Source organism: Sander vitreus, chromosome 12 (assembly GCF_031162955.1).
Source record: "Sander vitreus isolate 19-12246 chromosome 12, sanVit1, whole genome shotgun sequence".
NCBI classification, from domain to species: domain Eukaryota; kingdom Metazoa; phylum Chordata; class Actinopteri; order Perciformes; family Percidae; genus Sander; species Sander vitreus.
In genome coordinates this window covers 8,170,612-8,188,528 of record NC_135866.1, presented here as the reverse complement: position 1 = coordinate 8,188,528, position 17,917 = coordinate 8,170,612, and the positions used below count along the sequence as shown (strand labels likewise).

At 41.6% G+C, this 17,917-nt stretch overlaps 1 protein-coding gene across 4 annotated transcripts in view; it reads right to left on the bottom strand.

The window, feature by feature from the left end:
• Positions 1-783: 783 nt before the first annotated feature.
• Positions 784-17,917, bottom strand: part of LOC144526298 (rap guanine nucleotide exchange factor 4-like) — a 30,429-nt gene continuing 13,295 nt past the window's right edge. The window contains exons 5-30 of one of the 4 annotated variants that reach the window (XM_078263674.1): positions 17,341-17,413; positions 16,807-16,862; positions 15,776-15,882; positions 15,537-15,658; positions 14,949-15,132; positions 14,062-14,146; positions 12,442-12,502; positions 11,444-11,520; positions 10,767-10,913; positions 9,429-9,523; positions 9,247-9,332; positions 9,011-9,089; positions 7,692-7,842; positions 7,508-7,596; positions 7,369-7,396; positions 7,199-7,274; positions 6,775-6,921; positions 4,526-4,623; positions 4,092-4,217; positions 3,114-3,292; positions 2,903-2,993; positions 2,732-2,782; positions 2,439-2,526; positions 2,264-2,328; positions 2,084-2,138; positions 784-1,976 (exon numbers count right to left, since the gene is read on the bottom strand). In XM_078263674.1, the coding sequence (XP_078119800.1) occupies positions 1,849-1,976; positions 2,084-2,138; positions 2,264-2,328; positions 2,439-2,526; positions 2,732-2,782; positions 2,903-2,993; positions 3,114-3,292; positions 4,092-4,217; positions 4,526-4,623; positions 6,775-6,921; positions 7,199-7,274; positions 7,369-7,396; positions 7,508-7,596; positions 7,692-7,842; positions 9,011-9,089; positions 9,247-9,332; positions 9,429-9,523; positions 10,767-10,913; positions 11,444-11,520; positions 12,442-12,502; positions 14,062-14,146; positions 14,949-15,132; positions 15,537-15,658; positions 15,776-15,882; positions 16,807-16,862; positions 17,341-17,413 (2,544 nt within the window). In that variant the 3' untranslated portion in view covers positions 784-1,848. Of the gene's footprint in view, positions 1,977-2,083; positions 2,139-2,263; positions 2,329-2,438; positions 2,527-2,731; positions 2,783-2,902; positions 2,994-3,113; positions 3,293-4,091; positions 4,218-4,525; positions 4,624-6,774; positions 6,922-7,198; positions 7,277-7,364; positions 7,397-7,507; positions 7,597-7,691; positions 7,843-9,010; positions 9,090-9,246; positions 9,333-9,428; positions 9,524-10,766; positions 10,914-11,443; positions 11,521-12,441; positions 12,503-14,061; positions 14,147-14,948; positions 15,133-15,536; positions 15,659-15,775; positions 15,883-16,806; positions 16,863-17,340; positions 17,414-17,917 lie in introns of all 4 variants that reach the window. The other 3 variants (XM_078263675.1, XM_078263676.1, XM_078263677.1) reach the window with 3 other exon arrangements.

The window sequence follows — 17,917 nt, the reverse complement described above, 5'->3', positions numbered from 1 at the left end:
ATCACATTGCCAGATAGTGGTGGTCCAGTGGAACTACAACACAAAGCTTACACACACACATACATAGAGCGTGAAGATGAAGGGGAGGTGAGGGTTTGAGTGTGTGTGTGTGTGTGTGTGTGTAAGTTACGGTTTGCAGTCAGTGTGTGCAGTCTGCCTGTAGCAGACACACTGTTCAAATATGGTCACTGGCATCCAGGGCATTCCTTCTTCCTGGATAACTGTGGCTATATAAAGCTCCCCATACACTTCACACACAGACAGAGATATACTGCTCTGGCCTATAGCATGTCAGAAACAGTAAATCAGTAAGCAACAAGGGTGACTGCCTCATATATCTAAATCCATCTCTCACACACACACTTGCCAGAGAAGCCAAGCAGGGATAGTGTGTTACTTTATTTTTATTGGGGACAGCGTGTTACTCACCCTGACAGGAATGACCCAGTGACATCATCAGTCGTGCTGACATCACGGTGCAGGGACAGGTGGGATCAGCTCGGGGAAGTTAGGACACTTCTCAGTTAGTGACAGTAGGAAACGTAACAGTGATTCACTGGATGAATAAAACATGACTCCTTCGAAGCTACAATGAATCATTTCACTACATAGTACAAAAGTGTTATACACTAAAATAAACACCACCCTTTGAATGCATCACCATCCTCAGTTTTCCTCTCGGCGGGGCAAAAACACATTTTGAAGACTGTCATCAAAGCATAAGCACTGTTAAATTAGCTTTTTATTTTTTATTTACAAGGCAGACCACACATACAAGTACAGTTACAGGCTGCTCTGGGGGAAAAGCCAGCCTTTACAGCAGTTCTCGACACACACACACACACACACACACACACACACACACACACAGTCACATCAGAAGCTCCTGAGATCAAAGGAAAATAAATGACACTTGTCAAGAACACACTCACAATCTACACTCACATATATATAAATTAAATTACACGGACTCAGATGACAAGATTTCCCCCCCAAAGTACAAGTCGTCTATGCATCTAGGGTCAGTGATTCCAAATCAGAAGAAGTACAATTTGGTTAGACAACTGACCTCAGAACAGATCATTACAGGAGCTTTTCTCCGATGAAAAATAAAACGCAATACTGTTGTGTCAAATGTTAACACTGTTTGCAGTACAATTAGGGCTTTAATCCAACTAATACTCTGTCTAGTAGTTTTGAAGTGTCTGACTAGTTAAGGGACACTGCTATTTACCTAAAGGACATCCTAAAGAGCTGGATATAATCATGTAGATTATGAAGTAAATAAGTACTTTCATATTTATCCGTAAATCCAACAGGGTGAATGAAGAGTCTGGGTTACTACAGTTTATGGGGTTTTCTGTCTATGAGTCAGACCATCAGGAGAGCAACGTTTGCTTTACAGGCAGGTACAGTAATATATTGTAAACTAGGGCTCTTTTGGGGGGTAGCACAACATTACAGGACACTCCGATAGAAATCCACTGTATAGAACACAAAGCCTTTGAAGTTCAGTCATGCAGGATATCGATTCAAGTTCTATACATTACAGTTCTATCTAACAGGTCCCAAACAGTAACAACTAGTACGGTTAAAACCCTCAGACAGAGCCACGAAAGAGTAGCTGAACAGTTTCGGTCTGTCCAGGAACAAGAGGCCTGTAATGGCACAGTAATAAGTCCTTCATCCAGAATAGCTCATGGTAGTGCTAAAGTCATTGACCGTTGTGATTCGCTACTAAACGGCCAGTCGAGTTGAGTTATTTTATCCAGGTAATGTGTATGTGCGTATGTGTGTTTTGTGTTTTTTATGCTAACGTCATAGAAAAGGCGATGGAAGATCTGGAGCTCATGTCCGCCGAGGCTCCATCCTGTAGGAGAGCTGCGTCAGTGCCCTCTGGTTGTCGATCACGCAGAGCTTCCTAACGTAACCCCGTACATCCGCTTGGTTTTTGTTGGGTTGGCATATCTCGGGATCTAACGCAGTAAGAGAGGACACAGAAGAAGAAAAAAATTGTCATTGGTAAGATGTGTGCAAAGCCAGCCTGGAAATGTGATCAAAGTAGAGCAACGAGCCGACTTACTGAATGGTTGGCTTCTACAGTGCCTCACTTGCCGAATTGTGTTCGCTATAATACGCTGAAAAGATAGGGGAGAAGGAGGCTCTTTAGATAGTACGTCAAACTTGAGTGAAGAACGGTATGACGCATAAAACATATCCTTAAAATGAATCATTTGCCCATTCAATGTGCACAGAAACTCACCATTTTCTCAAAATTGACCATATTGTCAATGAAGGTCTTGTTGCCCTCATGTGTAAATGTCATGTCTGTAGAGAAAATGAATGAAATTTAATGGCATCCATGTTCCTCCTCGCAGACTTCATTTCCCATGTGATACAGTGACTGGAGTGGTGATGTTCTCTACACTGAGTCGTACCTTTGAGAAGGAGGGGCATGAAGGGGATGATAGGCGGCTCCAGTTTGGTGACAGTGAGCCGGTAGGACCGGTGGTTTCTTGATGGGTCCTGTCACCAAACATATAAACTGTGTTAATTTCTAAGACATTTGGAAGTCAGTTCACCCAAACTACAAAAAAAACACATTTTCTTAATTATCTCTAAAAGGTACAGGTGCCCATGTTAGATATTTATCTGCATACATTTTCTTTATCTACCCATCTATAGATTTGTGCTGCCAGATTTGTGGTGAATGGAATTTCACGCAACTCACCATCATACTCTCAAACTCAGCATAGAACTTCTTAAACTTGGTGGGGAGTTTCTGCCATGAAAAACAAGAGGATCTCAGTGACATGAATGTAGTAGCAATGGCTACCTTTAGCAATCGTGCAATACAGCCGAGGTTCACTGAAGATCTAGACAAAGATTAGACAAAGTTTACCTCCCACGTCTGGCTCAATCTGCTGACCGCAGGGTTGCTCATCCCCATGATGATGGCAAAGAATGAATTCAGGTTCTTAAACTCCCGACAGCTATGGACAAATACGCACACACGCAAGCAAAGACGTAAAGTGAGACTCCTCATCTAAGTGCATGTGTGCAGAGCAGCATGCGTATGAAGTGTGTGACGGTCACCCGCAGCTCCCACTCACTGTGCAGCGATCTTGATGAACTTCTTGAGGAGCTGGACTCTCTTGCTGAGCTGTCCGCAGAGGCACACCTCAGTGACCACCCACAGCTGAACCTGGTTGAACCTCCGCAGGAACAGGTCCAGATTAGCCGTGGTTCTTCTAAAGCTCTGCCGGCCAAACGTGTGGTAGAGCAGCTCATGCTGGGGACAAAAGGGAGGAGATGTTTAAGGGGAGCAGGTATGAAGTTGATCCAGTGGACAGGCCCTGTTACATGGCATCTATCAAGTATTCCTCATGCAGGGCTTTTATCATGGATAATGATGCAGCACCAGCGTAGAAAGAAGGCCAATAAAAAGCCAACTTGCTGTAAAGGGCTTGTCTGGTCGTCCTCCATACCGGAAACTTCATTTCAGAGTGTAAAATAAGGCTTTATGCAACATTGTACATGCTTGTCTTCTTCTACTGGCCTGAAGTTTTATCTGAGCTTATTATACACACCTTCTCCACTCCCTTGATGCTGGTCTCCTGGTCATTCCCCTAGTAAATCTGTTGGGTATAGAGCATTCTCCTACCGTGCCCCTCATCTTTGGAATGGCCTCCCACTACATGCTAAAGAAGCTCAACCAGTTGACATTTTTAAATCCTCTTCTCATTATCTTATAGCCAACCACAGCAGCCATCCTTTCTGCGTCCATTACAAACAAAACTTTTAACTCATTGTTTCATGTTGCTGGTTTTGTATTGTTTTATTATTACTGTTTTAGTGCTTTTGTTGCTGTGTGTTATTTATGTGTTCTTTAGATTTTGTTTTTAAATTGTTTTTAGTGGCATTTTAGGCCTTTATTAGACAGGACAGGACCTCTGCGTCGAGCCTCTGTCCCGCGCCCATTTATGTGTTCTTTTAATGTTTTATGGTGTACACTTTAGATACATTTGATTGATTGAAGTTATTGTGTGTGTGTGTGTGTGTGTGTGTGTGTGTGTGTGTGTACACGCTACCTCATGCATACAGCTGAAGAGCTCCCAGTCATACATGGTCATTTGGTAAGCCAGGTCCTTAGAGCTCATCAGCTCAAAGGTTGACATGGAGCCTGCAGAGGGACCCTCCTGGTCTGGGAGGGGAGTCTGAGACACGCATACACACAAACATACACAAGAGTACAGTTCACACATATTCAAAGAATCAAAGTATTACAATCAAATTCGTTTATACATGTGGCTTCTTTCAAACAATGTCACGTGACAAAGATCCATTGTAATAGTGCATATGATTCCCATAAAGCATGGCGAGGTGTGCTTTACTTATCACTGTTTGAACTCCTGTACATAATCATCACCATCACAGTACAATCGCAATAAAGAATGCACCATTTTCATTAAAAAAAAAAAACTTCACAAGTTCAAAGTAAACAGGGGGAACATTAATCTCTTACCAGACTGTTGAGCTGGTCTCGAGGACAGGCAAATAATCGGCCGTTGATGCTCAGAGTGGAAAACACTGAAACGTCATTAGGCTTTAGGATTTGTTTTTCTGTAACAAAAATGGGGATAGTTGAGTTTTAATCACCACCCAGATATGTCCCAACACGTAGACCATAAAAGACAGGGTTGGTAACTATTTCCTATATACACTTTTTCCTATACTGTTTGAAATGTTCCTTACACCGCAACAGCAATAAATAACTTATGGAAAGAACCAATGAGATGCCTCCTCGCCACGCTTCACGTACTCTACCCCTCCTGTGTACGAGCCTGAGCTTAGTGTGCGTCATCACTGCATTGCTAACAGTAGTCATGTTAGTTTTCAACAGTCGGTATGATAATATTAACTGTTTGATAACCGCTGAATGAGGCGTGAGGTAAAACTGTGCTCCTTTCTCCGCTCTGCTCGTGCACATCTGTGTGGGGTGTGTGTCGGAGCCCCCAGGGCAGCGGGAGGGGTTAGACTTAGCCCTGAGGAGATGCTACTTTTAAATCTCGCTAGCTTTTCAACATTACCAACCCTGCCTTTAATTGGCTGTTCACATTACCTTTTAAAATGTGGCCTATATCAGATTCCAGTGTGAACTGTTTGCGGTTTCGAACTGACCCGCATGCGCAAAAGAACAATAACAATGACATCAGACGCAGCACGCTGTGGCACTAAAGTTAGGGAGGTTATGGAGGAAGTAAGCATTTTCGCTTTTATTTCAACATGTCTGTGTAATGGCAGCCGTAACATTAATGAGCAGGTGCTGAGGAGAAGAATGAAGAGAAAGAGAGCCAAATTGGCTATTTTGGCCTTTTGCTGGGTTATGGCTGCAAATTCACTACAGAGGTCTGTGTGGACGCAGAGACGAAGCCTGGAGTGGTGGGACTGCGTTGTGAATAGCTTCACAGAGACGCAGTTTAACTCCCACCTGTGCATAATTGTGACAAATGTCGATGTAGCTTGACGTAAAAGTCGCATCAAATCCACCTTGGTTGTTCACACTGTGGCTGCATTGGAAAAAAATAAATAAATAAATAAATAATCAGACCTGGGTCTGATTCAGGACCACATATGGAAGTGGTCTAAATCTGATTTGAAAAAATCTGATCTGGGCAAGATTTGAGTGTTCACACTACTTCTGAAGAAGTCTGACCTGGTCACTTGACCCCAAAAAAAATCTGATTTGGGCCACTTTTGCCTGCAGTCTGAACGTAGCCTAAGTGACACCATTTTCATTTAGCAAACTTTAAATCCTGCTCCTTGTATACACAGTACACATGGTATACCCAGTTAACTAACAGTATTCATTAGGGGCGGTAGGGTTCATGAAAAAACATCCGAACCGCTCGGTTCGCATGTCTCGGTTCGGAGTGTGTGTGTGTGTCGCACGGTTCATCAGCACACTGTTAATGTGCACTAACCTCTTACTGCCGTAGTGCCCACTTTCAACACCTATGTTAAAACACTTACTGGAAACGACCATGGACAGTATATAAACGACGAGGGGGATGAGCGTGACGAACGCAACACATGGCAGCTGATTGGACGAACGCGTCACGTGGTTCTTGCTGCTCCCGAATTTCAAAACAGACTCTAATGGCGTCTCGTTCTGAATACGATCTCGTATTTTACGAAAATAGTTCACCGAAAACATTTTCAGCGAGAAATAGGCCATACAGTTGCTGAATCTCTCTGATTTTTTTAATCGACAAAGGTCAGTTTAAAAGGTTTTCGTCAGATTTTGAGAGGCGCCGAGCCGACCGCTCCTCAGGTGGAGTGTGGAGCGCTGCAGGTCACGTCACGTGCAGAAATGGTAAGTGGGAGAGATGAGGAAGGCTGCCCGGAGTTGGAGGATGCGCCAGCGTCGTATATAGTCTGGTGTGTGGGAACATTTTGGATTTCATGTTACATTTGATGACAGCGGAAATAAAACAATAGATAGAACTGCCACTGTGTGCATGTATTGTGCAACATGCATTCAATATGCTAATTTTAGCTATTTATCATATGCTGAAGTATATTTCTGGAGTGTTAAAGATTAGAAGAAAAAATAACAAGAACCGTACAGAACTGAAAACCGTGACCCTAAAACCGTGATACGAACCGAACCGCAGGGTTCTGTGAACCGTGAAATGACTTACACTGTCATCGGTCTGTAGGTAATGCTGCTGTCAACTGCTCGTTCATATCTAAATAAATCTGTTTTCTTACCACTTGCAGAGCTGAGGTGGACCAACACAAGCTCATCAGTGGTGCCAAGTTTGTCAGCCACAGCGCTGATCACTTCTCTTCCCGTTGCTGCCACGGCAACCCGGATAGTAGTGTATGTGTGATCACCGCAGTACACCTTCAATAGGACTAGACACACATACAAAAAAAGTCACTGAAATACTATACTTCTGATTTGTAATGAATAAAAATGTCCAAGATGAAGATGCATTTGTCCACAACAAACAAAAGAAGGCTGAAAGTCTGAAGCCCTTACCAGCCACACAATACAAAAGATTATCAAAATATTAAATTCATCTGCTGAGGACATAAATATCTTGCTCTTCAGGGCTCGCCACAAGCAGAGTAAAATAATTATGCACACACACACACACACACACACACACACACACACACACTAACTTACTGTCATCATGATTCCTAATGGGCTGTTTCTTCTGCAGTCTTTCCTCTCCATTGCTGAACTGTCGTATTAGGGTTTTCTGTTGATTACGCGAGACAGTGTAGTCAGCATCCACATCACAATGATAACATTTGAAATGAACTATTTAGTTGAAAACAGTAGTCTAGATGTACCTTTTTTATGGATTTGGCTTCTTCCGAACTACAAATGTAAGTGCAGAAGCAATAATAAAAAAAAAAATACAATAAATGTGGCTGGTACATTAAAAGAAATCACAGGTAAAGTTTAACGTGCAGGAGCTGGGAAACGTACTGTAATTTGACAACTTTCTCCAGGTCAGGAACAAAGTCTTTCAGAGCTCTCAACACCCGAGAATCATTTGATAAGCTCCCATACAACTCCTACAGAGACGGAGAGGAAGAACCACACTCAGACCATGCATAGGATCTGTGTACGTTAGGTCATTTACTGCATTTAAAAGCTTGCTTTTGGTCACCTCGAGGAAAGAGATTGCAGAAGGCTCCTCCTGAAGCAGGTACGTGTGTGTTTTAGCCCAGCGCAGGGCCAGAATGAGGGCCCTCCTCTTACTGTTGAGCGCATACTCCAACCTCTCCTGTTCAGAGCCGGGCGGAGACGCCACATGGTAGGTGCACACAAGGTTAAAGATGAATACAGAGACGTGGATCTTACATTTCGGATCTCATAAGCAAACAGACAGACAGTGATATGCAATTTGTCGATTGCTTATCCGATTCTCAAAACCTGTACGACCGCAGCATGAATCTAAACAAAACATATGGCGGCTAAACCCATCGTATCATCCAGTTTACAATAGGATCTGCTTTACTTTTGGATGTTTGGATGGGGTATTGTTTGATTTGATTTAACTGACAGATGAAAAAGGGGATAGCTGGAGAAAATCAAAAGTATGTATGTATGTATGTATGTATGTATGTATGTATGTATGTATGTATGTATGTATGTATGTATGTATGTATGTATGTAAGCATGTGTGCGTTTATGTGTATGCATATGTATGTGCGTGTATGTATGTACCAGTCAAAAGTTTGAACACGCTTTCTCATTCACTTGAATAGGAAAGCGTGCCCAAACGTTTGACTGGTACTGTATGCATATATGAATGTGTGTATACATACATATATGCATATAAATAAGTGAAGAATTAAATTGTTTTTTTATTTAACTAAAGTATAAAAAATAAAAAAAATAAATGTAATGAGTAACTGTTATTTTGAAAGATGTTTGCTGAGGATTTTGTTTGTGTTGGTTTTCTTGCCTGTACTGAAATGTTCTTATTTATATTTTTTAACATGTTTAAAATAAACTACACTAATAAACTAAACCAATGAAAATATAACTGATATTTCAACCTTCTCAAGCCACATTACTGTCCTACTAGGTACCAAATAAGGGTTCTGTTTATTATGTATAACCGTCAGTGCAGCAGTGATAAAGCACACGCAGCTGAACACTTGCATTGCAATGACTAAGACAATAAATAAAAGCAGCTGGGATTACAACTTGTTACTATGGTGTGAAGGGAGGTGGGCGGTTCATGAGTGCTGAATGGTCAACTGCTGCTTCAGCGCTACCATAAACAAAACCCATTGCACAATCCAAGATGCTGTCAGTAGCACTGTTTTAGTAAGCAGCAAATAGCAATGTTTTCTATTATACTATTCTGGCCACAGTTATAGATTTGTGAGTGTATCTACCAGATAAGGTGTCGCAGACAGTATACTGTAAAAAAAGGAAATATCGTACATAAAGAGAGAGCAAAGGCAGAAAGGATATTGTGCCATGAGTAGAGGGCACAGCTGGCTGTTGGGCATGAAGATACTGTGCATGAGGACAAAATCATCCACTGCTGGGTCTAACAGACGAGAAGAAAAACAGACGGCAAGAGGGAAGAGAGTCAGAGGGGAAAGGAGGGAAATAGAGTGCAAAAGAGGTTCGGAAAGGTTATGAAAATGCCATCCATAATTAATAATCCACATCCCTCTTTCATTACAATGCATCGATTTGGCTACCTGGTTCACTGTGATGTATGTCCATCCTCATGGCCTCCAGGAAGTGCTCGAGAATCTTCTCTGGCGTTCCTGATATCACAGTGTACCTGCAAACGGTGAGGTAAGAAAGACAGATTCATTCTCCTGTGCACTTGTAAAGTACGTACGTACATGCGAGACTCCTCACGCGAACACACACATACTTGATGCTTCCCAGGGTGGAGGCGCGAGGACTCTTTTCTAACACCAGCACAGCTTGTTCATGCTCTTTCAAACGCACTGTGTTGGCTTCCACATCCTAAGAAACACAACGAGATGCATGTACAAAGTCAGTAATATCACTCCATGTCAAATGCAAAAAAAATGTGTGGCTTTTTTAAATGTAACACAGCTCCTCTACCAGAGGAGGGAGACAAACATCAGTCAGGCAGCTTCACTGGGCATGTAGTACCAGTATGGCAGTGATTCCCAACCAGAGGTACTTGTACCCCAGGGGGTACTTCTGCTAAGAAAGATTGTAGAGCAGAATTTTTTTTAAAAAGAAGGAAATTATGATTTTATCAAAAGAATATATTAGCTTTAGCACCTGAACACAGGAACGTTAAACAGGTAAGGAAGAAATTAATACATACACTACCAGTCAAACGTTTAGGTTCACTTAGAAATTTCCATTCCACTCCATTACAGACAGAATACCAGCTGAGATCAGATGCATTGTTTTTTTTTAATCAGGGCAGCAGTTTTCAGATTACATTATGTGCTTACATAATTGCAAAAGGGTTCTCCAATGTTTTCTCAGTTAGCCTTTTAAAATGATATCAGATTAGTAAACAGAATGTGCCTTTGGAACATTGGATGAATGGTTGCTGATAATGGGCAATGTAGATATTGCATTAAAGATCAGCCACTTCTTTCTACAACAGTTGAGAAGCCTTTTGCAATTATGTAAGCACATAATGTAGTCTGAAAACTGCTGCACTGATTAAAAAAAACAATGCATCTGATCTCAGCTGGTATTCTGTCTATAATGGAAATTTCTAAGTGACCCCAAACTTTTGACCGGTAGTGTAAATGGCAGAAATAAATAGCTAAACGTAATGCATAATTGTCTGAAATGGTTAGCTATTTATAAGTAATAAATAAATGGTATGAATAAAGAGATAAAAGAAATGCATAAGCGGCTGAAATGGTTACCAAACCAGCCTAATTATTGACAGTTCAGCTGTATGAAAAACCTTTATATAATTAATAGTGTTTGGAACACATTGGGAATTAATGAAGGGGTACGTGGGTTCATCTAACAGGGCTGTGGGGGTACCTCAGACCGAAAAAGGTTGGAAAACCACTGCTTTAGACAGCCGAAATGAATTAATTCAGACGTTTGATCAAATGCATCTAACTGTTAACTTAGCTGAAAGAATGTTGGCTTAGCAGTGACTTTGTGAATATACAACAGTATTTGTCGAAGGTGGTCATTTGGTGCTCGTGTGACTACACTTGTATCCCATCAGAGGATACATGTCCATCTCTCGTCTGCCTACCCTGAGTATCCTGTTGAAGTCTTCCTTATCCACACGCAGGAAGTGACAGTTGTCCTCTCTCAGGACGATGGAGGCAGCACGAGGTGAATCTGTAACCAGGGCCAACTTCCCAAAGTCATCACCCTCGTGGAGTGTACACACCACACCCTGAGACACACATACACACGCATGAATGCACGCATACACAAACACGCACCAACATACACACAAGCTCAAACACAGTTCACTAATCATCTTAAGCCCTGAAGAAAAAACAGAAAGGAGCAAGAGCACACAGAACTGAGATGAGTCATCTGTGTGTGTGTGTGTGTGTGTGTGTGTGTGTGTGTGTGTGTGTGTGTGTGTGTGTGTGTACATGAGCATGTGCAGTACATCTAACTGTGCAGTGGTTGTAGATCGGTGTGTGGTGTCAAATTGTGTATTCGCACAATCCCTTAAGCCATTTAATCAAAGTGATGAGTCATGGTTAGCTGTGCAGAGTTAGTCCAAGTCCACTGTTTTTTTTTTTATCCCCGCAGGGCAGATACCACTGGTCTGCTCCATACAGACACGATCAGCTACACATTTCAATCCATTGCATACGGATGACACATCACCAAATGAAGCAGAAAACTGCATGTGTCAAACAAAGAAATATAAGCATGTGGGTGGGTGGATGCATTCAAGCACACACACACCTTGCCGTAGATAACCACATTGACAGAGCCCTTCTGGATGATGTACCATGATGTGCCCTCCTCTCCTTGGTTGAACACTGGAAGATAAAGAGGACAAACACATATCACCCCCACATACATCCCCAGGGGAGCCACGGGAGAGACGTGAGCTACAATTTGCGTCAATACTCTGTCTTTGAGCTATAACAGTGAAATCTGAACACACAGACATGATATACATACTCCTTGTGACCATCTCGTGTCCATTGCTACGGAGCCCCTAAGGGGACATGAGCGGGGGAAAAAAATCTAAAGTTTAGTTTCATGTGCTCACGTGAAACTTTCATGTGCGCATGCAAAACCTTTTCATGTGCGCACATGAAAGTTTTGCGTGAGCACGCAAAACTTTTGTGTGAGCACATGAAAGCCGTATATTGACGTAGCCTGGGCCATGACAGTTAGAGAAATGACTACTGTACAGGAGCTAGCTGCACTATATTTTAATCTAGGTCTTCATTATCAGGACATTGCTGCTTTGCTTGCAAGTCGTCACCATTATATTGTTTCACTACGACATTTAAAACGGATTTTAAAGTATTGTAATCTGTTCCGGAGCAAGGGATACAGCGATTTGGATCGGGCAATTACTTTTATTTATGAATAGTTACAAACATCTGGCCAACTCCACGGATATAGGTGGATGTACACAAAATGCAAAGGAGAATGGATCAAACATAAGGAAAGAGGATGTTCGATTAATTCTACAAGAAAAGGGGTGTTGAGCGGGACATTCTAAAACGCTTAACGTGAAAAAGCTTAACGTGGTTTAATGTATCTAAACAATGATCAATGATTACCACATTTCTCTCTCATATATTGCTCCTCATAACCCCTGAAAACTGACAAAAAAAATCCATCGAAACGTCCAGTTATACAGAGTGTATATAGTATATACAGTACAGTATATAGTATATAGAGTGGGCATAGTGTCAGACTTTGAAAACAAAGTGAAAACTCACACACGGTTCCAGCTTTTGCATGCGACTCGAAGATCACGACGCTCGCCAGTTCCCTCTTCACCTAAAAACCAGAGTACACCGCTCAAGTCATATTGGATTAAGCTGCACTGCAGAAATATGTGATAGAACAGTAAAATGCACAGATGAGGGTTTTTAAAGGATCATTTAAAGCGTAACTCGCCAAAATGCAACCTAGGGTCTTTTTGTGAATGTACCCGAGTGACACTTTTGTTTAAATGCATATTTAGGACGGAATTGCCACTTAACTACACCGGTGCACAAGGGATTTTACTAAATCTGTGGCTACTGGTTTTGATATCGACTCGTTTTGACTGCCGAGGTGGTTGCGGTTGGAAACAACAAGAGCTACGGTGAGTTGTTCAAAACGTTTTTTAGTAAACTCTGGGTACACAAACAATTTTGTCAATCTTTTGTTAAGGTGTAGAGCCCCTGGTGATACTTCGAGCAAAGTTTCATGTTGTGTCGATCCTTCTTAGTGTTTTAAAAATAGCTATTTTGAGGCTAGCATTAAAGTGCCCCTATTACTCCCATTCAAAAGGCCATTTGACCGAAAAACAAAAATATGGTACATCTTAAAAGTGGCGCTTCTGTCCTAAATATGCTTTTAAACGAAAGTTTGACTCGGGTACATTCACAAAAAGACCCTAGGTTGCATTTTGGCGAGAGTTACACTTTAAAGCGACCTTGGAGTCCTTACAGTCCTTCATGACAGCAGGTTTGTTTTACGAGACTTTTAGTTTGCTGAAATTAATATTCACAAGCATTGGGTTCAAAAGGATAATGGAGGGAAAGCTGAATAAAAAAGCAGTTCAATCAAAAAGCCATTTGTTTGTGAACCACTTCCTGGAATGTGCTTCATGTACCTTTACATTACTGTAATAATGTGATTGCGTCTAATATACAGAACGCTGATTCTAGGACTACATGGAGCATAAAAAACAAACAAAAACACAGACTTAAGGACTCCTCTACAGCGGTGTAATGCTCTTTTTTTGTGAGGAAGTGAGGAAATGGAATATTCTCAGTTTGCATAATGCGGCTGAAATTGTTATATTTTAACCGCTTAAAGATCCAATAATCACTAACGCATATGTCATAAAAGAGAGACATAAAAAACAAATTGCCATTTTGACACTTAAGTTGTGTTGATTAACTGACAATGTCAGCGTATGCATTGAATAACATGCAAGAACACATTCCACCTTAAAAGTTGGCAACTGTTAACTAGTTAAGATGACAAGGCAACAAAACATCCTTTCATTTTATAGTTATAGTTGACCAATAGTATGTAAACTTGCACCATACGAACAGTGGTTACAAAACCTTCGAGCCACAACTGAACCATGCACCTGCACACGTGCAACAAAGAGCACTACACCCCTGCTCCTCCACATGATGAATGCTAACACAGGGCCGATTGGTGTAATACTGTGTCCCATTATATGGGTAAGAGAAATGCTAATGCTAATGTTAGTAACTACAACTTATCGGTCTGGTCTTAAAAACAAAAACAACTGCGGCAAGTGGTTCTGATAAATGAACAGCCGTTTTGGAAATCGGTACTGTCCCTTTAAAAGAAAAGTGAACCGGCTTACTCACAGTGTTGGAGAGGTGAGCTAAGGCCTTGATGTGAAGCAGCTCATCATAGATGATCTCTAGGTCATCCCCTGTCCTCTGACCAGGCCTACACACACACACACACACACACACACACACACACACACACACACACACACACACACACACACACACACACACACACACACACACACACACACACACACACACACACACACACACACACACCTTTCTCAAGATGAACTCACCATGAACGTTTCATGCATGTTGCAGTAATAATGACAAACCCAAAAGCTAAAATAATATTGCTGTTTGGAAAGTAGTCACTACAGATGATTTCTTCATATTATGTTATGATAGACTCTCTCATCTGTTTTATTTTGAATCATAAATTGTAACACTATTCTCTTTCCTGAAGATTTATCTGCGTGAAACAACCCTGAACCAATCCTCCTTTCTTATGGAGCCTCTCTCTTGTCTTTCTACTCTCACGTCATCTGAGTGAATGGAGCCATTGTTAGAAAATGTATATATCCTCGTGTGTCTCGTTAAACCTCTAGAAGATTGTGAACTGAACCCTGCGTCGTGTCACTTTGTTCTCCGAGAGCTCGCCACAGCTTTCAGAGTCACACGGGTCCGTGTTTGGACGTGATTGGATCGTTTCCTAACAGATAGTAAGGCATATTACAAATATTGGTTTTGGATTACATTTGGTTCAGTATGCCAACTCAGCAGCATAATTGAAATATGAAGATAAAAAAAAGACTGCAGTAAAGTAGCACATTACATATGAAAAGTCATATGATTAAATAAGCTTTCTTGATTTACTTGAAAATAATATACAGTATATGTAACTAGTAATGTGTTGCCAGTGTAAAGTTCATGCCATATTATTCATTGTTACTGACGATTTCCTGAGGATCATGCGCAGCAGTGCGTCAGGGCCAATCTGAGCGAGGAACAGGACGGTCTCTGGCAGCTCTTCCTCACTCTCCCTCTTCTCCTCCTCACCAGGCAACGGCGTGTCCTGATCCTCATCGTCAAGAAAACGGTAGAACAGGTACTTGTCCTGGAAACCCAGGTCCTGGTCCACTGAAGAGCAGACAAACACACATGGTCAAAAAAAGACACAACTGTACGCGTATAAGCACACATACCGTACTGCCTACCGATTCTGAGCAATCACAGCTGTTGTTTTTTTCTCTCAGAAGACAACTTTAGACAGCTTCTTTGAAGCGTGTGGATTTGAGATCGAGATGTAATCTATATTTTATGTTGCTGCTTCAAAACCCCTCATTTATTTCCAATGCTGGTATATTTGAACTAACACTTTTTTAGTAAAACCACCACTCCAACTCAAGAGTCAAACAGAGACACTTTTTGGCTGTTTTCCGATAGAGGTTTGGTATTGTATGACAACGTGCAGTGCATGAAGTGAAACTAAACAGCCTACACTACTATGAGAAAGCAATAGAGAAAGCCGAAGCGTAAGTTACCGTGGTTGAGCACCCCTTCTTCTAGTAGTGTCTGCCACATCCCAACAGCATGGGAGCGTGTGAGAACACAGGCACTCTGCAGCACCAACCAATCCACCAGCTCTGTGCCCACACAGCATTGTCTGCAATACACACGTACACATTAAATCCACAGAACATTAGCTTTTGAAGCTGTTGCATGCATAATTCTGTGTAACTGTAAACACACAGTTGGAATTGTAGAAAAACATGCCCCCCACCTGTATGTCTTGAGGTGGTACTTCCTGTCTCGAATCATGTGTGGGGCTCTGGACAGGATGACGTTGCGGAGAACCTTCCCCGCTCTCTGCAGCTTCTCTGAAGAGATCTACAGAGCACACAGGAACAGCAGGCTAGTTTGGTGAACTGTTTGTTAACTGTAATCCAAGGGTCAATGCATGCAACACTTGTGCTCAATGGGTTACAATGCAACGCACAATGATCATTTTGATCATTAACCCACTCTGCATTGGATGTAAGTGTGTGCATTACAAACGGATGTCAGATGCAAACATCCTCTACAGATCACACCTGCACCTTACAAAGAGAGGTAAAGGACAGATGTGTATACACAAACACACAGCTGCTGTTGAAAACAACAAAGAAAGGCCCGCTAATTGGGCAGATGGGATCTTTTTTTTTTTCTATGTGCGTGCATTAGCTTTGCATTAGCATAACTACAGAGGATCACAGCTGTGAGTCATCACCATCTCTTCTCAGAACGCACACACCTCCAAAATTCATTCTGGCATTCGGTTTCATTCACCAACATGAAAGTATGCGGCAGTGCACAATGTTATGACACTGGTTGGGTTCACCATCTTCTCTTTGCACTGATTACAACAAAAAGAACGGCGTCTTTGTTTTTCGTTAAGACTGAAGTACCTTTTGATTTCAAATTATAACTACAGCATTTTCTTCAAACACAAAAAAAAGAAATCGCTCATCTACTGGCCAGCTCTATCAAACATACAAGGCTAAAATATAAAAAAAATTTCCTCAACCCTGAATGCCCAGTCCACACAGATATTCTGACACAAGTTGTGAGGCAGTGGACTCCAAGATAAACTGAGATTGCCTGGCCCACAGCATATTGACTGTGAGTTTGGTTCATTCATGCTGTGTGTCGCAAGGAAGGGCACAGCTCTCCGAAACGTGCCGTTTGTTTAAAGGATTAAGTTCCTTCCTACTTCCTCCACGAATCCAAGACGGGCCTTGAGGTTCCAAGCAGTGAGCCAGAGAGAGTATTTACCTTGTTGTGAGCTTTGTTTGCAGAGTCCGAGTTCATGTTGTCTTTGTCTGCGAGTCCTGAGGAGGAAAAAATCTGTTGTCAAGCTGGTTCAATTAAAGATTTTTACAGGATGCAGATACTTCCAAAAACACAACCTATTCATTGTGTGGCTTTGATGCTAAATCATGCAGGGAGGCGTGTTCTACTGCACACGATGTTTTGATAAACAGTAGGTGGGAAATGAGTATAACATCTATAGAAGGAAGCAGGAATACTTGAATGAAAGATCTTCAACAAAGTATTTACTCTATAAAAGAAAAAGACAAAAATAAAGTGCCTTTATGAGTTATAACACTTAGTTTACCACATTATACTCAATTATGAATACAACCTATTCATTATCTGACCTCTGTTTCACAATTTTATGTTACTATTTGTATTGTTTTATGTTGAACTATACACACACAGTTTCTTTCATTTCACTAGTGTGTGTGTGTGTGTGTGTGTGTGTGTGTGTGTGTGTGTGTGTGTGTGTGTGTGTATATATATACTCACTGTCATTGTTGGATCCACTCTCCATAGCTCCATAAGGAGGGGCCAACAGTCCAGCCAAGCTCTGACGATACTTCTACAAGATAAAATACACACACACATATCAGAATCTGTGTCAATCTGTGTCAACATTTATCATCATCTGTTAAACATCAAAACCTATTAATTTGTTTCTGTCTCTCTCACACACACACACACACACACACACACACACACACACAGTGTTAATTTTAAACACACAAGTGCAAATGCTCCTCAAAACAAAGCCCTTTGTACAACCAAGATCATTTACATGCAGTACAACTAACATTACATAACACACACACACACACACACAACAGCAGCATTCAAACCAGGGTAAGAGAGCATCCAACGCTGCTAAATGTGTACAGATGCTGCTCTTACAGCGGTTAAGAACAATAAACTGTTTCTTCATTTCTAGAGCGGAAACACTGAAACTCACATAGCAGGTCATTTTGATCCTGAATGTGCCATTAGTCTTTATGCATACAGAGAGAGAGAGAGAGAGAGAGAGAGAGAGAGAGAGAGAGCGCGCATCTGTTTGACCTAAAGATACACC